Source organism: Rhopilema esculentum, chromosome 4, assembly GCF_057945365.1.
Source record: "Rhopilema esculentum isolate cy_ngs chromosome 4, ASM5794536v1, whole genome shotgun sequence".
Lineage (NCBI taxonomy): Eukaryota > Metazoa > Cnidaria > Scyphozoa > Rhizostomeae > Rhizostomatidae > Rhopilema > Rhopilema esculentum.
Window position 1 is genome coordinate 1,688,933 of NC_142818.1, and position 20,938 is coordinate 1,709,870.

Below are 20,938 nucleotides of genomic sequence, written 5' to 3' on the forward strand. Positions count from 1 at the left end.
AGCTTTGTTGGGGCTGTGGTTTAAGTAAAGTTGTATCACAAAGCTTGTAACAAAAATTCCCGCTTAATGATACAAGGAAATTTATATGCAGGTGAGTGGTATATAGAAAAAAGAACCAATTTCTGATATTTCTGATATTAAAAAACAAATCAGCGATCTGTGTCAAAATGGGACAGAATTCCAAATGTCGCATTATGTTCAAACTCATAGATGGCCTCCATCAAACATAATTTCCATTAACGACCATTAAGGCTGGTTTTCATATAACGTATTTCGACGTATTTCATCGCAATTCAGAGTCTACGATCAATTAAGATTTTTTCCGTTTTATGAAAACCGACCAAATTTTATGAAAACCACCTATCGTAAAAAATCCTAATAGGACGTAAATCAACGTAATTCATCGGAAGAAATCAAACAAAAGTTTGTTTCTCCCGACAAAATACGTTGAATTACGATGAATTAAGATGAAATACGTTTTTCGGTTTTCATATACCGTGAAAATCGTGGACCCTGAATTGCGATGAAATGCGTCGAAATATCTATATGAAAACCAGCCTTTAGTACGCTCTTTTGAGACAGAAGAAAAGAAACGTAAGCACTCAAATGATAGCAGGACAGGAAACTCGATTTCTTGATTGAAAGCAGAACGGACAATGATATTCACCTTTTGAGTTTTCTTGTATAATATTAATTCATTGATAGAATCCAAAATGGCAATGAAAATACTGGCACATAGCAAAGGTAGAACAAGGGGGCATAAACCTCCATGTTTTAAAAATAAAGATATTTGAATTGATTGACTGAAATGAAAACTAAATGATTTTGTTTTCTTGTTCTTTTCTTGATAGCCTTAAGGAAGAAATCTACTTCAGTATGCTCTGTTTCGGCTAATCTGTGCCATCTTCAAATTTTGCGGTAGTAATTCAATTTAATACATAAAATGATACACCAACAGAAATATAAAACATCTGCTTGCCATTTTCAAATAAATCACTTAGGAACGACTTCTATTGAAACTAAAGGAAATCGCTAAATCTTTTTACGATTGATCGAACTAAACGATCTATTCTCGCTTAAGTGTATACAGATTTAGTTTTGATGCTGATCTTTGAATTATATTTTAAATTGAATATTCTAGAAACTACCAATCTTATTCTTCCGTCGATCTTTACCAACTGATCTGTCAGTTATCTTGTCTATTTTCAACAAGATAAATTATGGGCAAAGTTATTTAGATTCTTGTAAAGTTTCGAAGAAAATCCTTTTTATATTGGACTTAAAGGCTAAAAGTTAAATATAGATGACTTGATAGTTTATCTAATTTGCACAGTATCATCTACAGTATCATCTTTTGCATATGGAATATGTTTCACATTCTCAATTGCTTATACTTGTGGGTTAAAACATGGAGCTCACTCTATATACTGTGACTAGGGCCTAGATAATCAAGCCCAACTACGAAAGACTTTATTGATACCTTACCCAAAGTCCTTCCCTTTGATGCGATATTTTCAATATAAAAGATAAGCAAAAACCACTAATTTTCGGTTGTTTTCAGCCAAAAAATATGAAAGGTAGTGGAAGGTTACGATCTGAAAACTTGGTATAAAACAGGATATTGATCTATTTAACCGATAGGAAACCAGCAATTCGGTTTCAACCAGTCAAGAACCGCAAACCTCTTAGAGGACACAGACGGATTAGAAACCTAGCTACGCTGAAGTTAAAAATATATGAATAATATTTTAGCTTTGCATTCATTGGACACCCTACTTGCCCTGCTCCTTCAAAAAATGGCAAAAACAATGTAATGAGTGATTTCTTAAATAAGATCGATGTACAAGAAGTGTTTTGAAGTAATGGCCAGTAATGCGTGAGTATATGTTTCTTATAGAATATCATCTGTTCAATATTTGCAGCCATGTTTCACAAAAGGTACGATTTACAAACAAATGAATTCTATAAATGTATACTTACATTTATAAACAGCAGGTTCGCCACTCATTGCGTTAGTTTGGCAACTTTTGTGTTCATTTCAAGCAACTATAAGGTTTAGAACGACTTCAGCATTGACGCATAGTGCACCATAAAGACGATTTCAGTGCAATTGGTGCATCAAATTTTAAGCGCAACTGGTGCATCCTGTGGATTTCCTTTGTGTTCTTTTGGGCTCTAAATTTCAGATAATAATCGAGCATGCATTTGTGTTCTTTTGGGCTCTAAATTTAAGATAATCCGGTTGTAGAATATAGTCTTCTCCTTCACAAAAACTGGAATGCTAAAAAGGCCTAAATTTGCCATATCCTGATAGTGTTGTTTTGAAATTCCATGGAAAATTTGCTTACATATTTATGCTCAACAGGCACGAAGGTCGTTTCCTTTGGGAACTTCGATGAACAAATGTGAGTTTCGAGAACAATGGGAGTTTCGTCAGAGCAGTGGTGACCCGATGAAAATAACGAGTTCGAACACCCTCCCCCGTACCCCATACAACATGCAATTGACCTCAACGGGCTGTTCTAGTCGAGACCTTCGACTTAGGGAAAGGAAATTGGGTCTTGGCTGTAAAGAACCAAGGGAATTTTTGACGACGGAAAACTTGCATTTTTACAAGCATCATACAAATTTCATGAAAATCAATCTTAAGGTTGAGCTTCATAAGTGCCACGGAGCAAGTTAATGCCGCAATCAAATTTTATGATTCTTAATTAAGCGTGTGAAAAGTGAGAAAAAACTTTAAAATTTCAATTAGGATCTGAAATTTCATTTTGAATTACTGAGTGCAAGAAATTTTTTTAAACTGTAAAAACTTTGGGCCTGTATATTTTTTTAATTTCTGCAAAAAGATTCGTGTGGCACTAGTTTTAATATGTTTTTAGTAGATGAGAAAACGACAGTTGCTTGCATAATAGATCGACGATATTTTTAGAGAAATCGAAGGAAGCATAAGCTTCTTTAGAGGGAATTAGGACGCAGTTTGAAACATGTTTGCATTTAGCAGACAGTGATAGGTATGCAGATGGTGAAGTAGGTTTTGCATCGTTTTGAAATAGCAGATAAGCCAGGAGAAATTTTCTTTTGACTCTGAATGCACAAAAAGAACAAGTGGAGCTTCTATGGTGATCATTGCAAATTCATTTGTGCCAAAGATTTTTTTGAGGATTAATAATTGAGGAGATTGATATCAAATGCAAGAAATTTTGCTTATAATCCATCTATAGATAACCAATACCTTTCATAGCGTCTTTAAAACAGGGGACTTCAGCACCCTAATTTCTTCTGTTGCCTACGTTTATTAGATTGCTTATACATAACCAAGGGTAGGTTGCTGAGAGGCACGTTGAGTTCTGTATCATGCCAAATTGGATGTTCTTCATGCAAACAGATTTGCGTTTGTCAACAAGAAGGTTGCCAGTTCTTTTTCTGGCCATTCACTCTATCTTCAACTAGTGGTGGAACAGTTTCTTTCACCCTCTATCTTGCATAAATGGAACACACTTACCCCACAGTTTTATACATAACAGCGAGTTCGTCCAGGTACGTGATGTAAAATGCGAAATGTCAACAGCGGCATTAACCGTGAGATCTAACCTGCCTGAGGTACAGTCAAGTCAGCCTGAGCTTATATAAACAACCCCTTGATAAATCAATGCAATAGGCTTAAAACAAAAAAGAATTTTTCTATACTGTCATTTTTCATATATTCTATAGATTACAGCAGAATTAAATTTGAAAATATCTATGCTATGATCTATAGTACATCCATTCAAAAGACAATCTGACACCAATGGCAAGCTAGTATGCCATTATGCTTCAGTCCTCGTCTTCAGTCCTCTGGTAGATTTTAGAAATCGTTTGGATATCACCGAGATTAAGTTGTCTCGAGAGCTGTTCAGTATCATTTGTTGGCTGAAGACCTGAATGGAGCAGATATGTAGAGCCCTTTCAGATAGGCCCTTTATGACTCACTATAATCGAAAATATAGTATCCAACCAGGGATTGTGAAATTGAAAGGTCACAATGAACTCCAAGCCATGATCCGTTCCAGATATAATTCCATTATTTCAAGCATATTTGCATTTTTACGCAGAAGTGAATAGGGTATGATTTGCAAACGCTCACAAGGACATTAAATAAACGATATCACTGTATTGATTTGTGAACCAAATTGGATTGCAAAATACAAGAATCAATGCAATTGCGGTTGTGGTACAGTGATATGGCAGAACCACTGCCTGTTATGAGTCGCTGTATTATGCGTTTTTACTGTAGAAGACCAAGCGAGGATCATAGCAACACTATGTAGGTCTCCACTATATAGGACCCATCCACCATATCTGGGCACATCTGCCTTATATGGAGGCTAGAATCATGTATAGTTATACATCCTATCACACTGGCAGCTTAAAGATGATGTTTTATGGAAAAGGGCCTAGGCTGTTTTTGAATCATCAGATACCAGTTGCTTATATATCTGTTTCTCGGTCCATTTGAGATAAATTCGCGTAATCAAATTTAATATCGGTTGAAATGTTTGGCTTCTCGGGTTCACTTGTGCTAGTTAGCATAGTTTGGTTCAGGTTTTGGTCTATCGTACCATTCAAGCATTTGTAATCTGTTTCTGAGTCCTCCATTGAATCATCTCTGGTCTTTTTTGTTTCGGGTAAGAGAATAGATAACAGTCCGGCAACAGCGGAAAGTCCGCTCATCACTGCGAAAACAACTCCGGGATCGCTTTCAAGGCTGTAGGTGGTGAGCCATGGAGCAGCTGTACCTCCAAGGAGCCGCAAAGAATTCACAACACCGACATGTTGATATCTGCAAAAGGATCAAGCAAAATTGAAGCGAAAAAAAACTAATCCATTAAGGAATTTAAATGTGTGTTGCTATCATTGATGTACCAGCAACAAAAAATTAAGGCCACTACTGGAATCTTGTTTACCCGACACGTTACTCCGAGCGTCGGTGACTTCTTTGCAATGAAACAAATAAACAGGGGAAATTCATAACAGAAGAAAGATGTTCAATGCAATGTTATTGAAAGAGACTATGTAGTTAAATCTTATACAGGAGAAAATGCTTCAAGGCAATGTCTCAAGATTCTGTGACAGTAAATTTGGATGAGGATAAAAATATATAGTAAAAACAATTCTGACACAGTTCAGTGTAGACAGGCATAGATGTGACGTCAAACTAAAGGCAGACTAGATAACTATTTTCTAGTTAGAATTGGTTTTCAGGAAACGGCTAGATTTGAAGCATCTCTTTATATTGCTCATGTTACTAGTACCTGCCACTAAACGTATCCTTTCAATGAAAGATGGACTCAAGTAATTCAAATTGGTGCACTACAAGGATCATTTTTAGGTTCATTACTACTTACAGAAACAGAAACAGCAGCCAACCAAAGAAAAATTACAAGAATTGAATTGTAAAGTCGAATTGTTAATTCAATAGGGGAACAAGACATGAGAACAGAAATACAAAAAGATTGCGGAAAGAAAGTGGAAAAGGATGATTCCTTTTGATAGATCGAGTTTAGAGAAACCTGAAAGGAGACAGATCTACTGTAATGGCATTGACGATAAAGATAATTTATGACATACAAAAACTTTTCATCTGATACTCTTCAGACTATAAAACTTCAGTAGAGTGATTGAAAATGTTAAGTTACGAAGTATATTTACCCAGTAACAAAGTAGCGTTGGATCGGTAGAAATATAATATCATAGGGTATATATTTCCTAAAGTTTCTTCTTGTTCTTAGAGCTTCTGATCATTATTCTGATGGGTTAGGCTTTTAGGAGTTTCAGACAAAAAGCTTAAGAATGTCTTTAAATGTTTGCTGCACCAAAAAATTGTGTGCAGAAAATCGTACGAGTTTTAAGAAGAGTGTCAGCATCATCGAACTATTAATGTCCGCAAAACACAATACTTGGAAATTGAAAGCAAATTGGCAAGCCGATTGGGTTTCAACAATTACGTCTAGAAATCTTTGGAAAAGTTCCTCCATTAAATCAGAAGTTCCTGCTTTACTCCATTAAATCAGAAGCGGCAGACGTTCCATTGAAAAAAAAAGTTTGTAGGCACTCTGACAGGAAAGATGATACAATTCTATGTATTTTTATGAAATTACATGAATTTCAAGGCATCAATTTGGTATGCAAAGAACAGCGACTTATGACTCAATTTCTACATAGACAAAAAATCTTGAAGTGAAAAACTCTGGTTTATCTTATTTGTCCGAGCTGGTTTTTGATTATCTAAGTAGATAACCAAGTTTCATTTTAGAACCATTATGAAAAACCATGCAAGAAAATCATGGTTTTGCAAACTCATTTTTTATAGAAAATTAAGTTGCATGATAAAGTAGGTTTTTTCAAGAGATTTGATCGTGGTTAAGTACAGACTGAGCTTTCAAAAATATTTGGTCAAGACAAGCATTGTTTTCAAAATGAGCTCGATAAAACTTTGAGAATATGGTGTACTTTGGTGCCATGGACAAATATCTCATGCAAATTATCTCATTGGGTCGGCAAGTCTGTAAGAGTTTTTTGACAAAGCTGCCGCATAAATAAAGATATGTAGCGAGATAAGATGTTTTGAAAGCAAACTTAGTGTCAAGTATAATTGGATTCTGTTACCAAAACCACCTGAAAACCACCTGAGCCTTGCTAGAATTTAATATGTTAATGATCGCCAATCTTACCTCCCTTCAGCTTTATGTACTTCGGACGTCCAAATCATTGATGAAAGTGAGGCGACAGTAAGAGCAAATTTGCAGCATAAAGCCACACCGAGGCTAGCATAGCGCCATTCTGAGGAAAACAACATTGATACAACAATGATGCAACATCTAGTGATTTTAAAATTTGACTTTAAACCTGATCTTGTTCAGATTAAAATCTTGCCACTTCTGAACAATTAAAATCGGGGTATGCCTTATAATGAGTTAAATTACAAAACATGTACCTTTGCCTGACAATATGATTTAGTTCTGTCTCACCGAATCTTCAAGATTTAAGTTAGATTAATATGTCGCATTTATCGGCTTTCTGGGAAAGTATCACTTCTCAAGGCAGCTTAACATACAATGATAAAAAACACGAGCTTAGGTGATATGAAGGAAAATATATCAAACCTCGATCACGATCTTTGGTAATCGCAAATAATGCACCCGATATCACGCAGGTGACCAAAAAACTCAACATAACTGTTTTCTTGCGACCAAATCTGGAAAAAATATTACTTCGATAGTAAATGCAACGAACAAGCAAGATTAGGTCCTGGTATAAAATGTAGAATAAAACAAACATATTGAATAAGGTAGAGAATAGGAAGGTGTGTGGTAAAAAAATGTATACGTAATTAAAAGCTCCAAATGTACAAATTGGGAGACAGTAGATCTTACAGTAGACCTCTTCCCGCTCAATTTATCATACCATATAATGCGTAGGCATTAACTTTGATAGATTATTTGAGCTCTACGATACAAACCTTCTTGTTACAAAAATTGCAAGAAAATTGGCAGGGATTTCTACTGCAGCCATTAGAGCGAAATCAGTGTAGAGATTCCCACTGAGGTAATCAGAAACCAAGAAAAGCCCAAAGTAAGAAAAGCCGACGGCCAGTCTGTGGAAGAAATGAAAGGATTACAAAACGACATAGACAGCAACATCAAGCAAATGATGGTTTACGGCGAGGCTTAAAAAATAATGCAGAATAGTAGAAGGAACCGAGGGAGGAACTGGGGTGCAAGGATGAAGAATCACTGCAATAAACCTAAGGTGATTACACTCCAATTTAGTAAGCAAGTAACTATGAGAGGACATGATCTTATATTGATCCTCTTGTCTTATTTGGCCCATTGGGTGCTTACGATTTCCTTCCCATTTTCACAAGACAAACTTTAGAGACATAAATACTGCGAAAATTGATGTAGGTCGAGACAACCATGTATTAATTTAAACATAATGAGGGTCATGTTAAAAACCAAGTTAAACAAAATGTAACTTACGAACTGAATGCCATGGCAACAAAGTGCATCATTAGCCTGGTGCTTCGGAACAAAACAAAGCAGCCGAGCTCGTTGTCATCCGATTCGATTGACAGGACATCGGGGAACATGTTGAGTGCGTCAGACCTCTTGTTCTCGGCAGCTATCTTACTTACAGTCTTGTTCGCTTTTGTGTAGTGCCCAGTGCTCCAAAGCCATCGTAGTGATTCCGGAAAAACCCTGTGAAAGCGAGAGTATAATTTGTGACAAGCATCTTAAATTCGTCTCAAATAGCCTCTATTGTGAGTGTGACACATAAATTCATTGTTGTATAAATATTCCTGTTGACGGAATATTGCCTTCAAGGTGTATGGGCCTAGCTCTAAAGAGTTCTGGCAGAGTGCAGTTAAGGGATAAATTAGCATTTGAAGTATTTGCAATGGATGATAACTTCTGTCTGATTGGGCAGAGCAAACCATTGCTCACACGTCCAAAGGAAAATTATAAAAGAATGCAGAACAGAGGCAGTCAAATCTCTCTGCAACAGGTCAACTCTTACCATTTTTATCACCAGGAAGTATAAAAATAGTTCAGACGAAATTCATACTGGTCACATAAAGCGTGTATTATCTTACAAAACACATCATCTGCCAACGGAACACAGCGTGTTATAAAGCACTACACTTACTTAAAGAAAACACACACTGATAAATATGGCAGTGTGGTGATCAGTTGCAGATTCCTCCAATTCTGAAGAAGATATGCTTTAAGGGCTAGGACCATGAGTCCCACGGAAAAGTAGTTCCATATGAATAGGTCCAAATGAAAACGGTAAGTGGCCCCCGTTATTTCGGATGCAATGACGTATAAAGATACAGCAACGCCAGACAGGAAAAATCCGGTGAGAAATCGAGCCATTATGAGGAACCAAAACGAGTCTGCAAATGCTGACAATGTTGCTATCAGGGAAACAATTGCCAGGCAACAAAACATAACAGATTTTCTCCCTAACCTGAAAAAAATGAGAAAAAACTTACAAAATGAGAAAAAAATGAGAAATAGCTTTACTTTCAGCATTTTCAATTCCTAGAAACTTAACTAAATTATAAATCAAAGCAATTTGAACAATTTCGATGCCTTGCTTCGACAAAGAAGATCAGATAAATGGAAAGCAGTAATAATAAAAAAATGGTTCGCAAAGCGAGATGTTGATCGCATGCTTTCTGTTCTAAAACCTAAAAATGGGTCTCAGTTTACTCTATAACAATATTCAACACAACCTCATTTTGAATATTGCAGCGCCTTCAGGCACAACTTAGGCAGTCAGGAAAATGTTTTAACTTGCAAAGGGTTCGATTTGAAAGAGAGGCTATGTACCAAGCACTGATCTCTGACAAATATCCGAGCCCTTGAAATAACGAGCCTTAAAACCATACAATTAAAAATCCTACACGCACAATACGACGAAAGTTGGTCCTACGCAGTATTATAAAAACACCCACAGCAAAGCTTATAACTTTTGAGCAGGGCTAGCTTCTATAGGCAGGCTGGGCAAATATCTAATTGAAATATTTACTTATAAACTTTATTATCGTCCGGCTGTTTGATAAAGTAACCCAATAACCTTGTTTAAGTCTTGATTGCCCCATGTTAACATTGCTGAAAATAACCAAAAATCAACTTTTAATCACTTAGCGTTTCCAGGTAAAGGCCTTAGCAGGATTTCATTTCAAACCGCATATTTTATTATCTTAGATTAAGTATAGGATGAAACATCAGGTTGGAATTTTTATGAAATTTCATTGGATATTGCTATTTATGTCAATAAAAGGACGCTCTTGGAAGTGAAATATTTCGCCCATGATGGCTGTTTGCTTTAATAAATGACTAACACGAAGTCAAATTTTAAAAGAGGTATGGCAGCAAACTGGTAGCTTAACTCGAACGAAACATAGAGTATTGGAAATCATTCAACAAGTTATAGTTGTTGCATTTAATTAACTGAAATCAACGTATTGTTGAAATCAAATTTCTTTTCAACGATCGTCTCAGAAGAACTCCGCGAATACACACAAACAACATGGAATAGTTTGGCCGATTCAAATGAATATTTCAGCATATCTCAACACTCACTAATGAATAATAAAGTTGAAATGAAGCCTGAGCAGCTGGCTGCTTACAAGGAAAGGCCGCTTCCTTCTATAGGAAAAGAATCGCGGGTTCCCAATGCTCCTCCTCGGTATGAATCATTGATTTTGTTTACTGATAACAAATAATTATTTGATTATTCGTTTATGAACAATCTTGGATTATCTGTTCAACTATTGATCCTATAGAAATATTTAATTTATCATCTTTTTGGTGCAGATTTCGGTTATATTCGGTTAGAATCCTTCTGCACGCATTACACTGGACGGGGGTTTACACTCGATTTTCTTTATTTTTTTATGCTTTTAGCAATGGAAGCTTCTTGCAGGTTTCTTAGTACTAACACTAAAGAGCTACCTCTTGAAACGAAAAAGTAAAATTAGATGAAAATGAAGTGGAACATTTATAATAGTCGAAGACGAAAGTCGCAAGAAGTTTATCTTTTTATAATCTATATGAATTTAAGAGGAAGTAGGTTCCCTATCACCATTAAAGAGTCATTTTCATCTCATCTTTAAAGGAAGAATTTTCGAGCCTATATTAGTCGAAGATAATAATCAGTACTTTTTGGCAATCTTTGGGCTCAAAATCTTATAGATGGTTTGTTATGAAAAAAAATGCGTGCATACACAGCCAGCAAATGCAAAACAATGCGAATAACCCTTGTGTATTGTATCATATAATATCATATCATACTGTATTATATTATATTATATTATATTATATTATATTATATTATATTATATTATATTATATTATATTATATTATATTATATTATATTATATTATATTATATTATATTATATTATATTTTATTATATTATATTATATTATATTATATTATATTATATTATATTATATTATATTATATTATATTATATTATATTATATTTTATTATATTATATTATATTATATTATATTATATTATATTATATTATATTATATTATATTATATTATATTATATTATATTATATCATATTATATTATATTATATTATATTATATTATATTATATTATATTATATTATATTATATTATATTATATTATATTATATTATATTATATTATATTATATTAAATATTATATATTATATCAACAAGGCTGATATATTTCGATAGGGCATTTTGAACGTTAGATACTACATGGATATTGCTATGGCATGGCCCCCGCAACAGGAGGGCAGGGGGGCCATGGCCTCCCCACTTTTTCGCTAAATGAAATAATAAAACCAGCGTTAATTGTTTATATAGATAAACCTTTGGATTTCAACACATACGTCGAACCAAAGTACACAATTAGGGCAAGAGGGGTAAGAGAAAACTTTCTTTACTTTGGTGACCCCTCCAGTTTAGAGTCAGTGACGCGGGCCCAGTATGTTATGGAACTACTTCGTTTTGATTACATACGTCAATCTCTCCCCGCTCAATGTCAATCCAGCAAATAAAGATTAATCCAAAGCACAAAAGAAGCGATACCAGACACAAATATATGAAGCTCGCACAACTCAGATGATGAAGTATTATTTCTCGTTAGCTCAGAGACAATTCCCAAAGTAGCAGAGGTTTAGCTTTTTTTGGATCAAGTGAAAAGAGGCTTTGTTCCTAGTATTAAGTAAAATAAACGTTTTTCAGTGTTTGGATCAGTCTTATTAAACTCAGCATTGGCCAGACGTGTATTTTTTTCACCAGAGACGTACGTGGGCGCTTCAGAATTTGCCAACAAGATAGAGATATTATATATATATACTGATGCACAGGGGCTGCTCAGAGAGACCCTTGGAGGTAAAGATGAGGTTACTGGCGTAAAAGAAAGGGCTCAAGGGGAGAGGTATAAAGAGAACAGCTGAATACAACTAACGGGGGTTTTATTTATTTTACATCGTGGTCTTATCAATAGATGCATTTAGTATAGCATTAAACAGGCGATGTCATTGTATCAAAGCGTGTGCACCTTGATAAATCGTTAACACTTTCTGCAATGAAAGCTATTGCTCTTATGAGAAAAGCAGGCCAACTGACAAGTTATTGATTAAACTGGCAAAGAGATCAAAACTGGCTTCGTTTTTTGCATGTGGCTTTCTCAATTTCCAATGCAAAATACAGAATGGCAAAAAAGATTAAGGCCGTTGTGACAAATATCAGGAATGCTTTTAAATTACCAATTGCACCATTTCCTCTAAGCAGTGCTGCATTTTACTGTGGGCCTAGGGCATCCTGGCCTAAGTTTTCTTAGGGAAACGTACCTATAACGTTAAAAAGAGACGGATCTGCCTTGGGCGCGGTGCATGGGCCCCAGGAACGGGAGTACATATTTACGCTAAGAAAGTTCTTTATTTGATGATTTTGTTACATATTTGACGAATTCGTAGCAAGCCATGTTATGATGTGTTATGGTATGCATGTTTCTGCCTGTCTTTGCAAGAGATGCTTTCAAAATCGTACACAGCATTTTTTAGAGTGTGGTTCAGCCAACTCGATTATTCCTTTCATAAGAATTTGGGATATACTTTTCTGATGGAATTACCAGTATGATAAAACTGGAAACATAAGAACGTTCCTTTTTTACGAATTACGTATTTGAACTTAATAGATAAGAACCAGGTCAGATAATCTTTTGATAGGTTCTTTAGTTTAGAAATTAGTCGAGAAATAAACCTGTGACAATTTTTTTCAAGATTGTAAAAAACATTGCATGCAAAGATACGCGAGGTTGATGACAAATAGAAAGGTGAAGCATCAGTGATCTAACGAAAGACAAGGAACTCTTCAATAAACTTGTACAAAACTTGTTGCCTGAGAAATTTGGATGAAGGAAGAGAGACAACCAAAAAATGTGAAACTTTTGTTTCTCTGGTATTTGCTTTAGATGTAAACCCCATTAGAAGGCTTTGCATCGTCACTACAAGTTTGTTGTTGTGAATTTTTACTTTACAAGATTGTGGAAAAACTCCTATTCTAAGAAATTCGATAACTGGATGTACATAACCTTAGAAGAGCATGAAAAGGCATAGTTCAAAAACCTTAAAATCCGGTACCTTTCTCGAGGGATCGTTAATTATTTGGGGTTAAATCAAATTATACTACTTTTAGGTCTTAAAAACAAACCCCTTTTTGATATATCGTATGTCTAATTGCATCTTTTAGCCTCTGTCCTTTCCTTTCGCATTTTCCTTTACTTATCTTTATTGTTCTTTAGATGTAATATAGCTATCAGCCGCTCATTTAGTACCCCAACTTTAAAATTATTTATATGTATGCTAGAAAAGCATAATTTGACTCTTCCACAAGACAAAACCATTGGTAGACTATTCGACAGCCTCCCGTGACTAGCATAAGGACGGCTTTACATTTGTGAATATTTCACATTTAGAGGTATTTATGTATTTCATTGGGTTTATCTTGCCTAATTCATCCAGTGTGCAACGATAATTGATTTTTAACCACGTTTGAATTTTGTTTGAATAAAGTATCTCTAGTAAATTTATGACATTCCGATGAATGGTTAGTCCCTTTCTTTCTTGCTATCTTAGGCACATCTTTCAACTATTCGTTTCAGTACAACATACATTATATACAGTTTCGGATAAGAAGACCGCATTAGATGGTTTTGTGGTAGAGCAGCGACGGCCATGACCACGATTGATCCGAAATCTATCATTACACGCATGAAGTGAGTAAGTAATGATTAGCTGTCTTCAAGCGCAATTTGATGACCAGGACGAGAGTTTCTTTGGTTACCTTTTATTCCTGGCTTTAGAGGTGACCCTAACGAATCTTAAGGTTGCAAAGTTCACTTGATAAATCGGTGTTATCAGGGAATAAATGAGCTATTGTTGTACCTTGTTCATAAAAACTTGGTATCTCTATAGTGGCAGAATAAAGGTGAAAAGTTTAACTGCTGTCTAAGAGAGTGAAGGGTCAATGGATAGGGAATATTGCATGCGCCATCCAATAAACGAGACACTTGTCAAAAGAACGACACCAAGTTAATGAATCTAAAGAAGCAATATTCTTTAGATGATTTGCGCACTTGAAGATTATTCCTTCTATGTTGGAGACGAGTAATAATGACCAAAACGAGTTGAATGCACATGCTTAGCGAGGTTCGCCGCTCAAAAGGCCCCTCTTTTCCTTGCACAAACTAGAATGAATAACTGAAGAAATTCTCCGGAAATTTCCGCAAAATTAAACAGAAACAGCTAACTAAACTTTGAAATTTTGGCTGATAATCTTTAACTTTTGTATCAAAAAGGGGTTCTCTCAACCTTTTCAGAGCAGCAATTAGATTGTAAACTATTTTTTTGCCTTGCATAAGGCTGTGATTTACCTGGATATTAAGTAGCATTTAATGCGGCAGAAAAATTTAGGTAAGTCGAGAAGAAGTCAGAAAAGGAGGCTGTGTTGGTGGAGAGACTGTACAGTCTCTGGGTGACACCGCGAATTTCGCTTAATCTACTTTAATTATATGGTATTTCTTAAAGCTATATCTGGCAAACCACATGCTAGTGTGTCTTGAAACGTATTAACTACTGTTCAATATTTTAATGGACATCAAAATTTCGCAAAAAGCCTCTAAAAATCTCCCTAAAGTGCACAATCTACTTTAATTATATGGTATTTCTTAAAGCTATATCTGGCAAACCATATACTAATGTGTCTTGAAACGTATTAACTACTGTTCAATATTTTAATGGACATCAAAATTTCGCAATAAGCCACAAAAATCTCCCTAAAATGCACAGTTAAATATTTTTCTGCCTAGCACATAGAAAATACTTCAAATTTGGGTAAAAGGCGTAAATATTAGTGTTGAAATTGCATAAAAAGGCATCTGGAGTTTCTTTTATCACTTATAAGTTCTTTTAATACTTTTCATTAAACCAGAGTCAAGGTAGTCTTGGCTACTGGAAAAAGAATGAGCAACCATAAAGCTAGGATTAATAACAGAAGGTCTTTCGTAAGCCAAAGTATTATTTTCCATAATTTGCCGACCCAATTTCCCTGTTTCGCTAATGCTTTGTTTTCACATTAATATGTAAATTTGTGCACACCAAAAGAAAGTCAAACACGTTTAATAAAAGGAATAACTAACATTTACTTTTCAATATTGACAAAAAAATAGATAAAGCTGATTTATTCAGGGAGTAAACTGGTAGAAAGTTTTTAGTCGTGGAAGTCATAGATTTGATGTGGAATTCGAGAAATATTGATTCCAGAGGTAATTTAAATAACAGAAACTGCACTTTAATAGGGATCAAAATTTGAATAGGTAATTGGAGATGATTTTTAATGTTTGGTAGACTTCCAGTAAATATACTCATTGGCATTCTAGGGACCACAGCCACAGGAAAGTGCAGTCAGTACACAGGTCGAGAGGATAGGTTGGTTGGCCATCACAAAATTCTGAGAGCGTCAGAAAATGCACAGATATAAAGGGGTGTTTCTTTGAAAGGTTGCTCTAAAACATCGTTAAGCGAGAAATTATGTTTGAAATATGAACAACTAGCTCACACGAATACATCTCCTGACTCAATTGTTTTTTGAAAAGGCAAAGAGGTCTGTCAAAATAGTTTAACGTTAAAATAGTTAAAATAGTTGAAATATATTTAACGGGATGAACATTAAAAAGATTTAATGACTTTTATACTGTATCCAAGTGCAAATGAATGGAGTTGTTTAACAGCGGACTTGATTAAATCGATTTGTTTAGTTTTCTCCGTTTTTCGTTATTCCAATTCTATTTTAACAGTTTTCACAGTTTCGTTCTCTAAGGAATTTACTGCACATTAAATTTTCTAGCAGATATGATTGGTCATGGCAAAGGCGATACTGCTTTTATCACTGCTTCCCAGAAACATTTTTTATATTAATTTTGAAACTAAAATACTAATAGTGAAGTTACTAAAATATTGCGGCTTAACTGCCCTTAGTTGCCCTTTAAATCTGCCACTGAAATGGAACTCAATATGTTCTGAAAATTTTTTCTGGACAACCAACATTGCATGATTAATATGTACGTTCCATTTGAGAACAAATGGATGGCATGAGCCTTTGTAGAGGTTTTTTGTTTCCGCTATAATGTTCCTTGTCTCCTGTTTCCTATAACGACTATACAAGACCTTTAAAAAGCCAAACACGGAATGCTATGAACGGCGACTTTAAAGGATCTGCCAGAATTTTCTTCCTAAAACCACAGTGGAAATCCGGGGGACACTGTGTTTGTCAAGAGGGACCTAAAAAATCTTCAGTTTCCAAGAAATGTTTAAACGAGTCTATAGATATTCACTGAAACAAAATGAAACTCTCTTTTACCACAGCTTTATGTTAGAAGTGAAATTTTGAATTCAGTATTAAAAAGGAGATAAAAATTAGTAAAAATTCTCACCGATGTGCTATCCATCCAATTACAATTGTGCCAAGGAAACCACCAGGAAAATACATGGAATGGGCAATTTGCTCAAGGTAGCTCTTGTCGCAGACAAGCTCAAACTGAACGGAGAGAGACACTATCTCAGTAAATGATAAAAATTTGGAAATAATGCTGTAAAAATTTCGATTGTAAATTTGAGGCAATATCGAATCATAACTACCTGACGGTAGGAGAAGTAATTTCTAACTTAACGCTTGACTCAATGAAAATTGCTGTTGGCCTTATTCTAATTGGTGCTACAATGCTAAGAATTGAAAAATATAAAACACAACGCAATTTGCTGAGTGTTCCAAGTACTTTTGGCAACGATTATAGATGCCATGTTGGCGGAGCTGTAGATGCTTTGGTGTATGGAAGAAGATTGTTCTAAGCTAAGTTCAGAGGACTGTTCTAAGCTTATAGTGCTTGATGCCGTTTAGGCAGAGCTGTGTTGCAAGCGCCCCGGTGTATAGAACAACACGACTCAAGGTTGCAACACTGAATTTCACGCCCATCATGGACAACTGAAGAGCTTTCATGAATTTCTGTATCAGATAACATACGGACTTTGACAGCCTTAATCTCTTGGCATCTTTCAAAAGGATATTGTGGCCCCATTTAATGTTTTGTCCTCGCCACCCCCAAAACAACCTGGTGAATATTCTGTTGTCTCAAAATTATAACTTTTGGACCACACTAACTCAAAATGCAAATTTCAGGGAGCAATAAAGCAATGAGGACCAAAATGATTACTTAAAAAGCACAAAGACTTGTTGCTTGAGTAGGTTAAAAATAAAACAACATTTTATATTCTTCGTGGCAATAAAAATGGTCAATCGTAGATTTTGCCTTGGTTCCCATCGATAAGTAGAGGGTAACCACGGCGACATTTCATTTTGTATCATAGAAACGTAAAAGGATAAAAGGAGCTCGTCGTCTTGTCAATGCATCAAGGAAGCTAGAAATTGTAATTCAATAGACATGCTTCAATAGAATGCCTGCAGTTCCACTTTATCGTACGCCTAGGCTTCAAGCCTAATGTTTATTATAATCGCTGTGAAATTTACAAAAGAATTAGCAGGTCCTTGTTGGAAAGAACAAGGCAACTACATCTGCTGTATGGGGCCGCTGAGTTCCTTATCCAATTGCTGGTAAAAGTTGATGCAAAACCAAACCTACAAACAGAGGAAATTACCCGCACCATTTTCTGATCCCTGTGTGAAAGCTAGCGGGAACTGAAAGTTTTGAATTAGAAATTGTTGTTTATGTTGATGCCACATTTTACAGTAGTTGTTGTTGCTGCTTATATTCATTCCAACAAATGATTTGGAGTTTTGTTGACCATGTTAGGTCCTCTAACATGCAAAATCAGAAATAACGCTGCACAGGTAGGAACAAAGCTGTGCCTAGAGGTTACCTTATTTTCATATACCTATGTATTTGGTTAGCCTTGTAATAATATTCAATCGCGATGGTAAGAATCATACGATCACGAACACGACAATCACGATCACGCTCATAATAATAATAATGATCAAATGACGAAGGCTCCTCAAGGCTCTTTTCACTACAACATACTCAAGTGTCTCTAATAGAAGGGGGTGTTCATGTCGACCAGTTTTCAAAAGAAGGGGGTGCTGATAGAAGGGGGTGTCCATGTTGGCAATCCTTCTTTGAAATCGAAGTACCTTTTAGAATATACTGTCAAAATTTGGTTTCAGTTTCTTGCATAGTTTTAGAGAAAATTGCAATCATACAAAGATAAATCAAATTTACAGCTTTTAACTTCCAAGTCAAAAATCATCGGTTTCCTTTGGACGGTTTAGATTTTACAAAAACTTTGAAAAACAACGAATAATGAAAATCAAATGACTTGATTTGTAAAATTTGATAGAAGGGGAGTGCTAATAAGCGACGGGGGGAGGGCAAATTCTTCTGAAATTAATACACGAGGGGCGTCTACACTTGATTTCTCTACCACCAGGTTGTCTTGGACCCCTGAAGATATTTTTAGTCTGTCAAGTCTAGATTATTTGGAAATGTAAAATCTACAAGTTATGATTTTTTTCTCGAAATGAATAATGTGCTTATTCTGCGCTAATTTTGAAATCATCTTTGATCGTGAACCGTCACTCCTACCTAATTTGGTGAATAACACAAAGGGAAAAGTCTAATTAGGGTTTCTTGTTAAGCAAATCATACAAGCAAATTATAAGATATATTGAAAACCGATGCAGCTTTGGTTCATATCTTTGCTAGATTTTCTCGAGCACACTATTGAAATAATGTCAACATACACACCATTGGCCGGACAATCAAATGGCAGGTATTGAAATGACAGAAAGCAGCACATTATTCTCCGGAAGCCGTCCTCCGAAAATTAACATTCAACTTGTTAAAAAAGCGATGCATTGTTTTCTCTAATTTCGTTTTGGACCACGGTTAATTTGATTCTCAGTATGCATTAACAACAGGACTTGCTAGATCCTGGATTGGAACAACAAAACTTCCACTCAAAATAAACTTTTATTATGTCATGCATATTCCTAAAATCTGCCTTGAAAGTTTTGTGCAAAACTGAAGCAGTGCAAAGTGTTGAAAACGTAATTATAAATTTATTATTGTAAAAAAATCAAAATTAACACGTGTTAATGTGCGAAACAAGAACTTACCTCTGTAATTACTGAAAATTTTTCGGGTTGCATAAATAAGTATTGTCTTGAAGAGAATGGGCAATAATCTTCTTTGTGTGTGGTGTCAATTTTTCGACATTCAGACAACCCAATTTCAATGCAAATATCAGGTTTTTGCCCTGCGAAAACCATGAAAAGACTCTGACAAGCAAACGGTATCGATATGAGGAAAAACAAAACATGTCTACGAATTTGATAATGGCTACATCCTCCGATTTCTTTCAATACTTCATCCAAATTGCTGGTTTTTGCTTTGATCACGACCGAGCTTCGCCGGCTAAACCCACGTTGCAAAGGAATCCGGGCTGCCTCACCAGACATGGTGGTCGATCCTTACAAGTTTTGTTTTTTTACAATGCAAGTTTCGCACTAAGTTATGCCGTAGCCCGCCTACTTTTCCGCTCCTCGCTGTTTGACAAATTGTCCAGATTTTTCTCTCAGGCACTTCTCGACAGCTACTAATCGTATTTTGATATCAAAATAATTTGCTAATGTTGTCAACTGTCAAATTGCGAGAGAAGTTCGATTGTCACATAAGATCCATCTTCTTTCTGTTCAAAAGCTCAAATTTGTTTCAAGCATACCAAAGATCATTTGGATTCAAATACTGTATCTATACCACAACTATTTCATTTGAGAAAAAAATTGCTATTGACAAATTCCGCTATTGACCAAACGAAGAAGTAATTTAGAGAAGCATTGCAACTTCTTCGATCGTTGTTTTTACCAGGTCAGTTGAAATTCGCATCATCGAAGATTGTTAAGTTGCGAGTAAAATCTTTTTGGACACCCGTTTTGACTCCAGTTTGCAAGCTCAGCTTTTCCTTGAATTCATGAACGGAGTGTTGTGTGCTGGCGAATAGCTTTTCAGACGTTTTTATCCACTTGTTGCCAACCTCAATTGGGGATTTCAATTTGCGGCTTAGCTAAAAACCTCCTCATGGTTAATTATACTTCGAACGTCTCTGAATGTCGATTGATGGAGCAAATAACTGCTAAAATGGACACCCGTAATCGCAGTTGCAACAAGGCTGCTATATGCTACCTCCGGTTTTACAACTCCTCGGCGTCCAAATTCAAAGATTTGCTAATACTTCCTTCAACTTAACAACATTTTGACCAGAAAGCCTGCAACTTTTTGCAAATATGCCCACAAACTCAAATTTCATCCTGGAGAAATGGAAGCGTCCGGGCATTTCCGCATCTTCGCTTTTGTGTTGCTGCCCAGGAGGTTCAATAAAGAGAGAACGCGCTCACACATTTGCACACGCTAGTATAATAAAAATGTGACTTCGCACAATTAGCTGTGTTTACAATTAACCGTTTAGCAAGGACAGGCTTTTAATGCAAAGGTTTTTTATTATGTCTAGGGGCCGGAGATTATCGCGGTTAGATTCTCGTTTGAAACAAATTCTAAAGAACTGACTCCTGGCTGAGAAAAAATAAAGGCTTTGTCTCTTCTGTGACTAGATGGCGGTGACAGGGAACATTAGAAAAACTGACTGTTTTATAGAGAGAATTATTGTAAAAGCATTGTATTGTAAAAAAATTGAAGATATAATTTTGAAATTTTGACATCAAAATAAAGTTTCTCGCCGGGGGGAGGGGGGAGGGTAGATTTGGCTGGGCAACTCTAATCTAAAATGTCAGGTACTGTAACTTGCTTTCCCTGACGAAATTGCATACA

The 20,938-nt window shown here is 35.6% G+C and overlaps 1 protein-coding gene across 1 annotated transcript; it reads right to left on the bottom strand.

The window, feature by feature from the left end:
* Positions 1-617: 617 nt before the first annotated feature.
* Positions 618-20,688, bottom strand: LOC135690848 (organic cation transporter protein). The gene is made up of 8 exons (XM_065208527.2): positions 19,231-20,688; positions 16,535-16,638; positions 8,689-9,012; positions 8,022-8,240; positions 7,502-7,636; positions 7,146-7,237; positions 6,714-6,822; positions 618-4,822 (listed from the first exon to the last, which is right to left on the bottom strand). The coding sequence occupies exons 1-8, from the start codon at positions 19,570-19,572 to the stop codon at positions 4,471-4,473; spliced, it is 1,677 nt and encodes a 558-aa protein (XP_065064599.2). The 5' UTR covers positions 19,573-20,688; the 3' UTR covers positions 618-4,470.
* Between the last annotated feature and the right edge of the window lie 250 nt (positions 20,689-20,938).